At 47.3% G+C, this 13,808-nt stretch overlaps 1 protein-coding gene across 1 annotated transcript; it reads right to left on the bottom strand.

The window, feature by feature from the left end:
• Positions 1-2,273: 2,273 nt before the first annotated feature.
• LOC132571856 (zinc finger protein 420-like) lies at positions 2,274-13,359 on the bottom strand. The gene is made up of 6 exons (XM_060238649.1): positions 13,290-13,359; positions 9,521-9,973; positions 9,182-9,290; positions 6,173-6,243; positions 5,823-5,949; positions 2,274-4,180 (listed from the first exon to the last, which is right to left on the bottom strand). The coding sequence occupies exons 2-6, from the start codon at positions 9,941-9,943 to the stop codon at positions 2,274-2,276; spliced, it is 2,637 nt and encodes an 878-aa protein (XP_060094632.1). The 5' UTR covers positions 9,944-9,973; positions 13,290-13,359.
• Between the last annotated feature and the right edge of the window lie 449 nt (positions 13,360-13,808).

The raw sequence follows: 13,808 nt of genomic DNA, 5'->3' as shown, positions 1-13,808 counted from the left end.
AGGCTAGATGGCCATCTAACAGCAATGAAGATCCTGTGGATTTGGGGAAGGTATCTGAGGGTTTCCAGCATTGTGCAGGGGGTTGGACTAGATGACCATGGAGGTCCCTTCCAACTCTATGATTCTATGACTAATCTTTACATTAGGAAAACAGTATTTTTTCCAGTCGCTTTCATCTTTTTATCTACTTCAAGGAAACCAAACATAATAATGCATCACTAAAAGCTAAGACTACTGGTTTTTCTACATTTAACGTATTTACATTTACATTTAACTGCTGAAAAGGAGAAAAGTAAACAATGTAGCTGAGCTACATAATTAATATTATTTAAGAAGGTTACATTTTCATCTGCCTAAAACCTGAATGCATAGTGTTTGTTATCTAGTTTTAGACCCGTCATTGAGACAGAATCTTTTATTTTGATTGCTAATAACTCTATTTACTCCTTGATACATACGAATTAGGTTTGGTAAGACATAAGAGATAGAGAAACATGCTCTGAATGTTGCATAAATCAATTTTGTCCGTACCTTAAACTGTTCACCAAACCTAAAAGCCTGCAAACATTTCTAAACCTCTTTGATGTGCATTTATGTATCTGGATATAATTATCACCATATGATTGCCATCTTCAAGTACTTGAAGGGCTGTCATATAGAGGATGGTGTGGAATTGCTTTCTGGGGCTCCGGGAGGTAGGACCAGAACCAGTGTGTTGAAATTAAATCAAAAGAGTTTCTGGCTCAACATTAGGAAGAACTTCCTGACAGTTAGAGTGGTTCCTCAGTGGAACAGGCTTCCTCGGGAGGTGGTGGGCTCTCCTTCCCTGGAGGTTTTTAAACAGAGGCTAGATGGCCACCTGACAGCAATGTGGATCCTGTGAATTTAGGGGGAGGTATTTGTGAGTTTCCCACATTGTGCAGGGGGTTGGACTAGATGACCCTGGAGGTCCCTTCCAACTCTATGATTCTATGATCCTCAACATGCTTTCAAAAACAAAAATATGATTACAGTGTCCTGTAACCATATTTCATTATGCTGATGGAAAAGCAAGAGCTCGAGGTTTTTAAACAGAGGCTAGATGGCCATCTGACAGCAAGAGGATCCTGTGAATTTAGGTGGCTGTATTTATGAATTCCCAGTAGTAATGTATGGCTGTGAGAGCTGGACCGTAAGGAAGGCCGAGCACAGAAGAATAGATGCTTTTGAGATGTGGTGCTGGAGAAGACTCTTGAGAGTCTGACCTTCCAAGGAACAGTCAGGGTTGATTTTCCTTAGGACTGAATGATTTGATCTTCTTGCAGTCCAAGGGACTCTCAAGAGTCTTCTCCAGCACCACAGCTCAAAAGCATCTGTTCTTCTGCGCTTGGCCTTCCTTATGGTCCAGCTCTCACAGCCATACATTACTACTGGGAATACCATCGCGTTGACTATACAGACTTTTGTTGGCAGGCTGATGTCTCTGCTTTTTATTTTACTGCCCAAGTTTGCCTTAGCTGCCTTCCCAAGGAGCAAACATCTTTTAATTTCATAGCTACAGTCACCATCTGCAGTGATCTTGGACCCCAGAAATGTGAAGTCTGTCATTACTCCCATGTCTTCCCGTTCTATTTGCCAAGGTGTGATGGGGCCGGATGCCATGATTTTAGTTTTTGTGATGTTGAGTTTCAAGCCTACTTTTGTGCTCTCCTCTTTCACCCTCAACAAGAGGTTCTTTAGGTCCTCCTCACTTTCTGCCATTAGGGTCATCCTAAGTCAGCTGTGGCTTGATGGCAAGTTACACACATACACTTAATAGTGTTGTCTCTCTTTCTGCCTCTTCCTCCTCAGTTCTGCAGCTGCACATATGGCTCTTTTTCCATTTCTACAGTTAAAGTACCGTTTCTGATCAGAGCAAAATCTTTCCAAGAGTTTATAATGTTTTAACCCTTTGTGGACACTCTGGTTCACTTCAAGGTGTGACATATGAGAAAAGCTCTTGCAACTGGCTGGCCACTTACAGGGTTTCGTCTCCTGAAAACACTTTCATATTCTTAAAGGCAGAATCTGTGAGTGAAGCTCTTTCTACTCTCTGAGCATTCAAAAGGTTTCTCCTTGTGTGGTTTCTTGGATACTGTTGAATATGGAAAATCCTACTGTGTTTCTTTCCACATTCTGATCATTCAAAAGGTTTTTCAACTTTGAGGATTCTTTGATGTCGTTGAAGATGGTTACTCTGACTGATTTTCCTTCCACAATTCAGATATGCAAAATGTTTCTCCCCATGCAGGTTCTTAGATGTTTCTGAAGATGGTCACTCCGACTGAATCTCTTCCCACACTTTTAACATCCAACAAAGCTTTCTCTCCTGTGTGGCTTCTTTGATGCTGTTGAAGAGTGACTCTCCCACTGAATTTCTTTCCACACTCTGAACATTCAAAAAGTTTCTCCCCAGTGTGGGTTCTTAGATGACGCTGAAGATGGTCATTCTGACTGAATGCCTTTCCACACTCGGAGCATTCAAAAGGTTTCTCTCCAGTGTGAGTTCTTAGATGACGCTGAAGATGGTCATTCTGACTGAATGCCTTTCCACACTTCGAGCATTCAAAAGGTTTCTCCCTTGTATGGGTTCTTAGATGCTTCTTAAGTGTGCCACAGTGACTGAATCTCTTTCCACACCCCAAGCATTCGAAAGGTTTCTCCCCTGTGTGAGTTCTTTGATGCTGCTGAAGATGGTAATTCCGAATGAATCTCCTTCCACACTCTGAGCATTCAAAAGGTTTCTCCCCTGTGTGGGTTCTTTGATGTTGTCGAAGAATGGAACTCAGACTGAACCTCTTCCCACACTCGGAGCATTCATAAGGTTTCTCACCTGTATGGATTCTTTGATGCCGTTTAAGATAGATATTCAGACTGAATTTCTTTCCACACTCTGAGCATTCAAAAGATTTCTTCCCAGTGTGGGTTCTGTGATGCTTTTGAAGGGACTCACTGTGACAAAATTTCTTCCCACACTCTGAGCATTCAAAAGTTTTCTCCCCGGTGTGGATTTTTAGATGCTTTTGAAGATTGCCATTCTGACTGAATTTCTTTCCGCACTCTGAGCATTCAAAAGGTTTCTCCCGATTGTGCATTCTTTCATGACGTCGAAGATGGCTACTCAACCTGAATCTCTTTCCACACTCTAAACATTCAAAAGGTTTCTCCCCACTGTGAATTCTCTGATGCTGTTGAAGAGTGACATATCGACTAAATCTCTTTCCACAATCTGAACATTCAAATGGTTTCTCCCCTGTGTGGGTTTTTTGATGCTGCTGAAGATGGTAATTCCGAATAAATCTCCTTCCACATTCTGAGCATTCAAAAGGTTTCTCCCCTGTGTGGATTTTCTGATGCTCCTGAAGAGTGGAACTTTGATTGAATCTCTTTCCGCACTCTGAGCATTCAAAAGGCTTCTCCCCTTTGTGGATTTTTTTATGCTGCTGTAGATTGTCATTCCGGCTGAATCTCTTCCCACACTCTGAGCATTCAAAAGATTTTTCCCCTGTGTGGATTCTTTGGTGCAGAAGGAGCTCAGATCTGTCCTTGAAATACTTTCCACATAGAAAGCATTTATGTGCCTTCCCATCAGATAAACTTTTTATATTCTCTGTGCAGATAGATGGCTTCCCTCTTGAGGCTGCAGCCCTAAGAATGTTTTCCCAGGAGTAAGAGCCATCAAATAAAATGGGGTTAACTTCTGAGTGGACCTGCTTAGGACTCCTCTCTGAATGAACTATCTGGTATTGAATAAGCTTTGTTTCCTTTGAGAACCTCTTGCTGAAGTCTAAGCAACTATACATTTTCTCTCCAATATGGAGCCTTTGATGACTCATGAGCTCTTCTCCACAAAGGAAGCTCTTTCCACGCTGCAGACATTCATGGACCTTCCCAGGGTGCTTTTGCAAATGGATGTTATATTGCGTTTGATCAGAAAAGTTCAGTCCACACTCCAAGCATTTGTATGTTTTCTTCACCGTAGAAAATACTTTACAGAAATTCCATTCTTGGCCCGGAATGGATTTATCCCTTGCCTTCTCTGCATGGCTCCCCTCCTGCTTGTGTGGTCCATCTTGATTTCCAGAGGTATATTCAGACTCTCTGTCCTTCTCTTTTTCTAGTGCAAACCCTTGAAATTCTCTTTTTGTTTCCTTGACATCTCCTGTTGGAATACAGAGAAAGGTCCAATCACCATTCACCCAAGAACCCAAACCACCAATAAGGAACCACTGATTAATGGGTGTACACTTTGTCTCCTGACCCACAGGTCACACTCACAACCTTTCTTTGGCCAGCCCTCCACTAGAGCTATTTTTATATTCTGACTATCCCACCTTTCCTCAAAGTTCCCCAAAATTACTTGAAGGGAAAAGGTGGCAAAACTCTGTTGCCTTTCCAGTTTCCTTTGCCATACAGGTCTTTGGATGAGGAAATACAAAAAGTTATAATTTCTAGTTTTGTGAGAGTTTCCTTCCGGAGGGGCAAAAAGAGTGGTCAGGAAGTCTTGCATCAAACTTAGTTCTTATGGCCCTTTCTTACATGCCCAGGGAAATGCAATTCACCAATTTCTCTAGGCCAGTTTGGCCAGGGATCATGGAGGGGTGTTTTTGGCCATCTTTTTGGCATGGGTTGCTGGGGGCATGGGGCAAGGTAGTTGTTAATTTCTTGCATTATGCAGAGGGTTGGACTAGAGGGTTGTTTGTTCCAACCCTCTAGAGGGAGGTCTGTTCCAACTCTATGATCAGGGCTGGATTAACAATTAGGCCAAGTAGGCACTGGCCTACGGGCCCCTATGCCTTTAGGGGCCCCGGGTCAGCTTTTGCCCCAGTTCCCCCCCTGCTTGCAGCTCTCCCAGCCTGCATGCACAGGCAGCAACTGAGCTGCTCTTTGCCTGACTTGCCTGGTGCAGCTGACAGGCCTGCACCCCTAGGCCGAGCCATGATCCTCCACCCCCTCACTGTGAGCCACCCCCTCAGGAGATCTTGGCAAAGTCCGGAAGCCCCGTATGCAAAGGGCCCCCCTCAATCTTCCCGTTGTGCGGGAAGGCTGAGCAGGGCCAGATCGCCCCGTTTGCATTGAGGGTTCCTCGAGAGGAGCCCTCCATGTAAATTGCTGAGTCACCTCTTTCCTCCACCTGAATCTTGGGCGGAGAAAAGAGCCGGGCGGAGCCTCCTGTTCGCTCTTGGGTTGCCTTTCCTGCAGGGAAGGCAGCTCAAGAGTGAAGCTGAGTCGCCTCTTTCCTCCGCCCAAGAGCCTCATCCTCGCTCTCGAGCTGCCTTTCCTGCAAAGGAGGCAGCCTGGGAATGAGGCCGAACCACCTCTTTCTTCTGGCTGAGTCTCGGGCGGGGGAAAGAGACAGCTGCGCTGGTTGGCGTGTGGGGAGGAGATGCTTTGTTGCACCCTGTAGGCCATGCAGCGCCCTAGGCAGCCACCTACATGGCCTACTCCCATGTGTCGGTTTGTCTCTCTCTGCCTCTCCCCTACAGCTTTGTCAAAAGGGCTTTTGAGAAGGTGCCTGCAGGCTGCAGCAGGGGCCACAGGCAGTGGGGCAGCTGCTCCAACTCTGAGATAATTTGTGAGGGGCCCCCCGAGATTTTGACTGCCTAGGGGCCTCCATAGGGTTTAATCCAGCCCTGCCTATGATTCAATGATTCTAGGTGTGATAAGGGAGGAGCTGGTCTTCAGACTCTGAAAACACATGTGTGCTAACAGAAGTCAGGACCTTGCCAAGTGAATCCCACTGTTGTAAGGGATTTACTCATTATCCCAATGGCAGTAATGCCACATCTATGAAAGATCCTTACCCAGAGAGGCCACATTCTCGTAGTTCTCCAGCATGACTTCCACGTACAGAGTTCTTTGGCCTGGATCCAGCAGGGCCCACTCAGCCTTGGTGAAATGCACAGCCACATCACCAGAGGAAACTAGATACTGAAAGAAAAAAACAGATTTCCTTATCAGAGACCATGCCAGGCAAGACTGCAATCTAAAAGGGAGCATTCCAGGAAGGGTGCAGGATGTAGAGTGTGGCAGGGGTGAAGACAGTGGAGTTCAGAGCCTCTCTTGCTCAGACACCTTAGGCTGAAGCAACTGAAAGGGCGGGGGGAAAGCCCTCCTGAGAAAGAAGGGGGGACTCAGGCTATCCCCTGCTTACCTGGTTTGCAGGGGCAGCAGCAGTTTCCACTCCTCTACAAAGACGATGGCTCAACACCATCTCTTCACTTCCTGTGAGGGAGAGAACATTGGAAGAAAGGTGCCAAAACTTCATAATTTTGTTTGCTTCTCTGAATCCTGCTTCATGCACCCTTGTTCCCAGGGCTGCGAAACCTTGCTCTGTGTACACTCAACAAAATATGTAATGATTTTAAGCAATGCCCCCTCTTGTAGAGTCTTGTGAGCAAAAATTCTACTTTGTGAGCTACTGGTATTAAAATTGTGAGTTACTGGCATTAAAGTTGTGAGCCACTGCATAAATAGGTGTGCTCTGAGGTCATCCTTCCTGAGCTAAGACAAAAATGTGTGAGCTGGAGGCTAAAAATCTGTGTGCTAGCTCATGCTAACTCAGTTTAGAGGGAACACTGATTTTAGGTAAACTGAGGGAGAGGTGGAAGAGAAGTACCAGGTTCCCATGAGCCACCATGGGTTGTAAATGCTACATACACATTTCAGACTTTTGTGGTACATGAAACGTGTCTTCTGCACTCTGGATATTGAAACTGTTACAGCATCCCTGCTTGATCACACCAAAAGCCCAAAAATGCTATTTTCCCACTGGGTCCAGGCTTCCAGGAGAATGGGGGAAAGAAATGTCAAACTATACATCACCATCAAATCTGTCCAGAAAACCCAGATGTGACATTAGCACATCTGAAAACTCGAGAGGAAGTGAAGAGATACTCTGTCAAGAGTATCTGCAGATGCTCTGACATCACATTTTCAGCAGGATGAGACATCAACATGACATCGCATCTCCCTCTTGCCCCACCTCCAAAGTTCTCTAGAGGTGCCAGGCCAACGTTTCTTTTTGACCCAACCCACCTTGGGTCCATCTAATGGAAGGTAGGTGAGAGAGGACTATTTTAATTTGTGTGAATGAGAATGGAATTCCCCACCACAAATCTGTGTAACTCCCCATTCCAGTGGCACTGAGTCAAAAGAACATAAAGAGAAGCCATGTTGGATCTGGCCTATCCACAGTCACAGAGTGGCCAAAACTCAGATGCCATCAGGAGGTCCACCAGCGGCTCTCCCACTGTTGCCCCCCAACACCAAGAATAAAGAGCATCGCTGCTCCAGACAGAGTGTTTCCTCTATACCTTATGGCAAATAGTCACAGATGGACCTCTGTGCCATATGTTTGTTTGTTTATTTTGAAATTTATATTCCTCCCTATGCTGTAAATGGGCTCAGGGCAGATTACAACATCGTTACACAATTAAAGGAAAAGGAAAGGTCCCCTGTGCAAGCACCAGTTGTTTCCGACTGTGGGGTGATGTTGCTTTCACAACATTTTCATGGCAGACTTTTTACAGGGTGGTTTGCCATTGCCTTCGCCAGTCATCTACACTTTCCCCCCAGCAAGCTGGGGACTCATTTTACCGACCTCGGAAGGATGGAAGGCTGAGTCAACCTTGAGCCGGCTACCTGAATCCAGCTTCCGCCGGAATCGAACTCAGGTTGTGAGCAGAGAGTTCAGACCACAGTACTGCAGTACTGCTGCTTTACCACTCTGCACCACGGGGCTGCTCCAATTAAAACAACAGCATTAAAATCAATTTGAACAATCATAAATCCGCTGTTGAAGCTGTCTATGCTTGTAGCCCCCATTGCTTCCTGTGGCAGTGAATTCCACGTGTTCATGACTCTTTGTACTTGCTTTTATCTGTCCTAATCCTACTGCTCATTAATTTCATTGAGTGCCAAAAAGTTCTTAGAATCATAGAGCTGGAAGGGACCTCCAGGGTCATCTAGTTCAACCCCCTGAACAATGCAGGAAATTCATAAATACTTCCCCCTCACAGACACCCAGTGACCCCTGTCCCATGCCCAGAAGATGGCAAAAAAACTTCCAGGATCTCTGGCCAAACTGGCCTGGAGAAAAAAATGCTTGCTGACCCCAAAGTGGCGATTAGCCTTTCCCTGAGCATGTAACGAAGGGCCACGAGAACTAAGCACAGATTCAACCCCTCCTGCCCTCCTTCTCATGATCTGCCCAAATTCACAGAATCACCATTGCTGCCAGATGGCCATCTAGCCTCAGTTTGAAAACCTCCAAAGAAGGAGAGCCCACCACCTCATGAGGAAGCCCGTTTCACTGAGGAACCAGTCTGTCAAGAAATTCTTCTTAATGTTTAGTTGAAAACTCTTTTGATTTAATTTCAACCCACTGTTGCTGGTCCGGCCTTCTGGGCCCACAGAAAACAACTCCTCACCATCTTCTATATGACAGCCCTTCAAGAACTTGAAGACGGTGATCATATCACCTCTCAGTTGTCTCCTCCCCAAGCTAAACATACTCAGCTCCTTCAACCCTTCCTCAAAGGACTTGGTTTCCAGACCCCTCACCATCTTCGTTGCCCTTCTTTGGACACATTCCAGCTTATCTATACCCTTGCATTGTGGGAATGGGAGAAAAGTACTTCTTTCTCTACCTTCTCTACCTCATGTATAATTTTGTAAACCTCTGCTGTGTCACCCCTCAGTTATTTCTCCAAGCTAAAATGCCCTAACGGCTTTAACTTTTCTTGACAGCCTTATTTGCCATCCTTGTCCCACCAAGTTTATCAAATCCCCGCAATGTCTGTGTTTTCTAACCCTAAGCATTCCAGCTCCCCATTTTACTTTAGACAGTTCTAGCAATGCATATAAATGTCTATAATTTTCTGTATATTTTAGGCCCGCAATCTTCCTCCTATGGCCTCTAGACCTTGTCAGGTAGTCAATACAGTTTGTCCCAGAAGTCAACTCTTGGTGCGTTCACACTACACTAAATAACGTGTTTTACATCTGAATTTTTGCTATTCTTACACAGTAAAAATCCAGATGTAAAATGCATTTAGGGTAGTGTGAATGCACCATCCATGAATTTCCTTTTTCTCCTGTTCTGAACCATCTATCCAACAACTTCACAATGGGCCCAGATGTGGGCACAAGGTACCCTTACCACATGAGATGGCATCCTGAGCAGGTGCCTGGGCCTTCTGCTGTTCCTCCCAAGGAGATCCCTCATCCTCAGAGAACTCCGCTTTTGTCTTCACAGATGGTCCACATATCTGAAACAGCAGTGAGAGAGATAGGCAAGAGGAGAAATGCTGAAGACCAAGGAGATGAATCTTACCCCATTCCCAACCTCACCCCTGCATAGACCAACACAGCAGCAAGAATCAGGGTTGGGTTTTACATCAACCCCAGTCAAGTGTCTGGAGGGATACATATCAGGCAGGGAGGCCTTACACTAAGGTTGAGCATCACACCTTGAAGGGACTGCATGAAGCTTCCTCACCTGCTCTGCCTGCCTCTTCTCCTCTGCCTGACTCAGGAGGAAACCTTCAGCCAGGGCCACCGCCTGGGAACTGGTCTCCGGCCCACATCCTCTGACCCAGCTCTCCATCTCCAGGGGAAGGACAGCCAGGAACTGCTCCAGGATCACCAGGTCCAGAATCTGCTTCTTGGTGTGCCTCTCTGGCTTCAGCCAGCAGTTGGAAAGTAGATGGAGCTGGCTGCAAACTTCTCGGGGCCCAACAGCCTCATGGTAGCAGAACTGCCGGAAGCGCTGGCGGTGATCTTCTGGGATCCCAGTGTCCTGATGCAGGATCTCTGGCACAGCTCTTTCCCAGCATCCAACACCTCTCCCCACCTGGATGGGATGGTGTTCTTTCTTTGATCTATTGCCAATTCCTGGTCCTTCTGGGTCCTGCTCTTCCATCTCCTTCCCCTTCTGTTTGGTTGCCTCCAACTGCAAAAAAAGATGCCTTTACTTACTTGGTATAAAGAGTGGGAGGGACCAGTGTTTCCTCTAAGCTTAGGGTGAGCTAGCTCACAATTTTTTAGCCCCCCAGCTCACACATCTTTGTCAGCTCAGGAAAAATGCCCCAGAGCAAAGTAATTTATGCAGCAGATCACAAGTTTAATGCCACTAGCTCACGAATTAGAATTTTTGCTCACAAGACTCCACAGCTTAGAGGGAGTATTAGAGGGGACTATATCCAAAATGTGGAAAGAAACCTAAAGAAGGCAGAGCTACATCACCAACCCTGGTCAAGACACACCCAGGATGGCCCGGTGTCTGCAGCCTGGGCCCCCACTCATCCTCCCAGACCTCCCAGCCGGGAGCACTGGGCCAACACCTCCCCACAGCCTCTGGGGACAACCCCGATGCCAGCTATCCTGATGAGACTTCAGGCGCCTCGGTTCCACCCTGTGGATCCATTGTGTGTAACTCCTCTCCGTCCAGCAAAGAAGAGAGCGCCCACACCCTGCTGGGATTGGTTGGAGGTAAGGGTGGAGGGAGCGGGGTTGGGGATTTGGATGGAGGGTCCAAGAGCCTGAGGTTCACCACACAGATGCTACAGCAGAGAGAGAGAGAGAGAAGTAGCCAGTGGTTAAGCACGGGAGAGGTCCGAGAGGGAAACGGGCGACGTTAATCCCCCCTTCAACCTCCATTCTGAGGCTGCGCAAGCACCCGTGGTGGAACCCCCACCCTGAAGCCATCACCCTTGCCTCCAGCCGCCACTGAGCCCCGGAAACAGGACACCATCTTAGATCAGAAGGAGCATCCTTCTTCTGGTTTGTGGATCAAGATTAAGGTCACTGGGCCATACTAACTATTGCAGTTAGTGCAGCACAATGACTGTTATGAACTATTGTAGACATCTCCTCAGTAGGCCCAAAGCATTAGGGAAGAGCCTGCTCCATCAGCTTGCAGAGGGGAACAGGGAAATGTCTCTCCAGGTTAGGAACAAGAGCTGCTGGCATAGGGTTGCCAATCCCCAGGTGGGGGCAGGGGATCCCCGGTTTGGAGGCCCTCCCACCGCTTCAGGGTCATCAGAAAGCGTGTGTATGTGTGTGTGTGTGAGGGAAATGTCTGCAGGACACTCCATTATTCCCTATAGAGACCAATTCCCATAGAGTATAATGGAGAATTGATCCATGGGTATCTGGGGCTCTGGGAGTCTGTTTTTTGAGGTAGAGGCACCAGATTTGCAGCATAATATGCAGTGCCTCTCCAAAATACCCTCCAAGTTTCAAAAGGATTGGACCAATTCTATGAGCCCCCAAATAAGGTGCCCCTATCCTTCATTATTTCCAATGGAGGGGAGGCATTTAAAAAGTGTGCAGTCCCTTTAAATGTGATGGCTAGAACTCCCTTTGGACTTCAATTATGCTGGTCACAACCTGGCTCCTGGCTCCACCCCCCAAATCCCCAGATATTTCTTGAATTGGACTTGGCAACCCTATGCTGTCATGAAGAGGCACAGGGAAAATGAACAAACACTCATGGAAGTGGCGAATGGGGGGGAGACACACTGGCCCAAATGTCTGGCATGCAGGGCAGCCGATCAGCAGGAATGGTTCACCTCATGTGAAGAAGAAGAAGATATTGGATTTATATCCCGCCCTCCACCCTGAATCTCAGAGCGGCTCACAATCTCCTTTACCTTCCTCCCCCACAACAGACACCCTGTGAGGTGGGTGGGGCTGAGAGGGCTCTCACAGCAGCTGCCCTTTCAAGGACAACCTCTGCCAGAGCTATGGCTGACCCAAGGGCTCTCACAGCAGCTGCCCTTTCAAGGACAGAGTCTCAGAGCAGCTCACAATCTCCTTTACCTTCCTCCTCCACAACAGACATCCTGTGAGGTAGGTGGGGCTGAGAGGGCTCCCTGAATTATAACTGATTGTCAGAGTACAGAGATCAGTTCCCGGGGTGGGGGGGAGAATGCCTGCTTTGGAAGGCAGGTTCTGTGGTATTATGCTCCACTGAGCTTCCCCCCAGGCTGCACCCACCATAAAATGTTCAGGAATCTTCCTTTCAGGAGCTGACTTCTGAGAAAATAGTTCTCAGTTTAACTCAGACTTTAAGAACCAGAGTAATTAACAGACTGTTTTTATTGCCCTGTAACACCTTCTTCAAGAAGCCCCGTGGCGCAGAGTGGTAAAGCTGCAGTACTGCAGTCTGAGCTTTCTGCTCACGACCTGAGTTCGATCCCGGCAGAAGCTGGGTTCAGGTGGGACTCAGCCTCCCATTAAAAAGTCTGCCATGAAAACGTCATGATGTGATGTCACCCCAGAGTCGGAAACTACTGGTGCTTGCACAGGGGACTACCTTTTTTCTTAAAGAACATAAGAGAAGCCATGTTGGAGCAGGCCAATGGCCCATCCAGTCCAACACTCTGTGTCACACAGTGGCTAAAAAACCCAAGCGCCATCAGGAGGTCCACCAGTGGGGCTAGAAGCCCTCCCACTGTGCCCCCCCCCAAGCACCAAGAATACAGAGCATCACTTAAGGTGTTTTTTAACACCTTCTTCATTTCTGACATGTTAACTTTCTCTTTTCCTATGCAGATGCTATCCAGACCAAATGTCCTTTCAATTTGACCAATGTCCTTTTGATTTGTTAATTTCATTGTTTTGCTGTTGGATTTTAACTTTGTGCCATTTATGTACTTAACCACTGCCCACCAGCTATATGTATTTCTGCTCATTGTACACCATTCCTTCGTCTGATGAAGGATGCATGCATATGAAAGCTTACATTCTGAATAAAATTTGGTTGGTCTCAAGGGACTCCAGCCCTACGACTTGATAGCGGCATTTTTGAGGCAGGATTAAATGACCATGGATCCAACAGTGGCTTCATACACTGAATTTTTCTTGTTCTTAAAGACACTGATTATTCCCCCCACACACAAACCCCCCCCCCCATTTATATACTGAATGTAAGAGCATCAGAAGAGCCCTGCTCTTCTGAATTAGATCAGACCAGTGGTCCATCTAATTCAGCATCCTGTCTCACAAAGTGGTCAACCAATTCCTCTCCAGGGCCAACAACAGGACATAGAGGCTGAGACCTTTCCCTGAAGTTGACTCCTGGTTCTGGGATCCAGAGGATTAGTGACCCTTAATGTGGAGGTCCCTCCTCCCCAGTCACCAGGGCAAGTAGCCACTGATAGACAGATCCTCCATGAATCTGTCTAATCCCTCTTTGAAGCTGTTTATTCCTCTGGCCATCCCTCCATCCTCCGGCAGCGAATTCCAACCCCCGCATGACCTACTTGCAAGTAAACCTTCCCAGGATCCGGCTGCAAAAGCGTTTCCCTGCAGCTGCGGATCTGAAGCTCTGCCTCTCTTCTGGCCACTCAAAAAGTTCTCCCCCCCCCCCCCATTCACGTCCCCTGCTTTCTCAGCCTCTCTAGCAAACAACTTTGTCCTTTTAACCCTTTCGTTGCTGGACACAAATTTAAAAATGCTTCCCATCCTCTCCTTCCTTCCCACGCGGAGCGGTACCTGGACCCGGAGGGACAGACCGGACTTCAGCCAAACTGGCGATGGCTTCTGCGGCTCAGTGGGGCTGCTCGGGAGGAATCCCGCACAGGGCTGCGCTCCCGGAGTCCCTCCCTGCTGTTCAGCCATCTCATAAAACAGTACCGGGGGTGGGGGTTAAATTAAATCAGGGGTGGCTCTTGAAGCCCCCACTGCCCCATCAGCTGGTTTAAATCACTTCTCCAGCAGCTTAGAGAATGCATTTAAAGTTAAAGTTGCTTTCTTTCCACCTATCCCTCCCTCCTCCTCAT

Source organism: Heteronotia binoei, chromosome 5 (genome assembly GCF_032191835.1).
Source record: "Heteronotia binoei isolate CCM8104 ecotype False Entrance Well chromosome 5, APGP_CSIRO_Hbin_v1, whole genome shotgun sequence".
NCBI classification, from domain to species: Eukaryota; Metazoa; Chordata; class Lepidosauria; order Squamata; family Gekkonidae; genus Heteronotia; species Heteronotia binoei.
The sequence above is the reverse complement of the archived record's forward strand: the minus strand, read 5'-3'. Positions and strand labels throughout refer to the sequence as shown.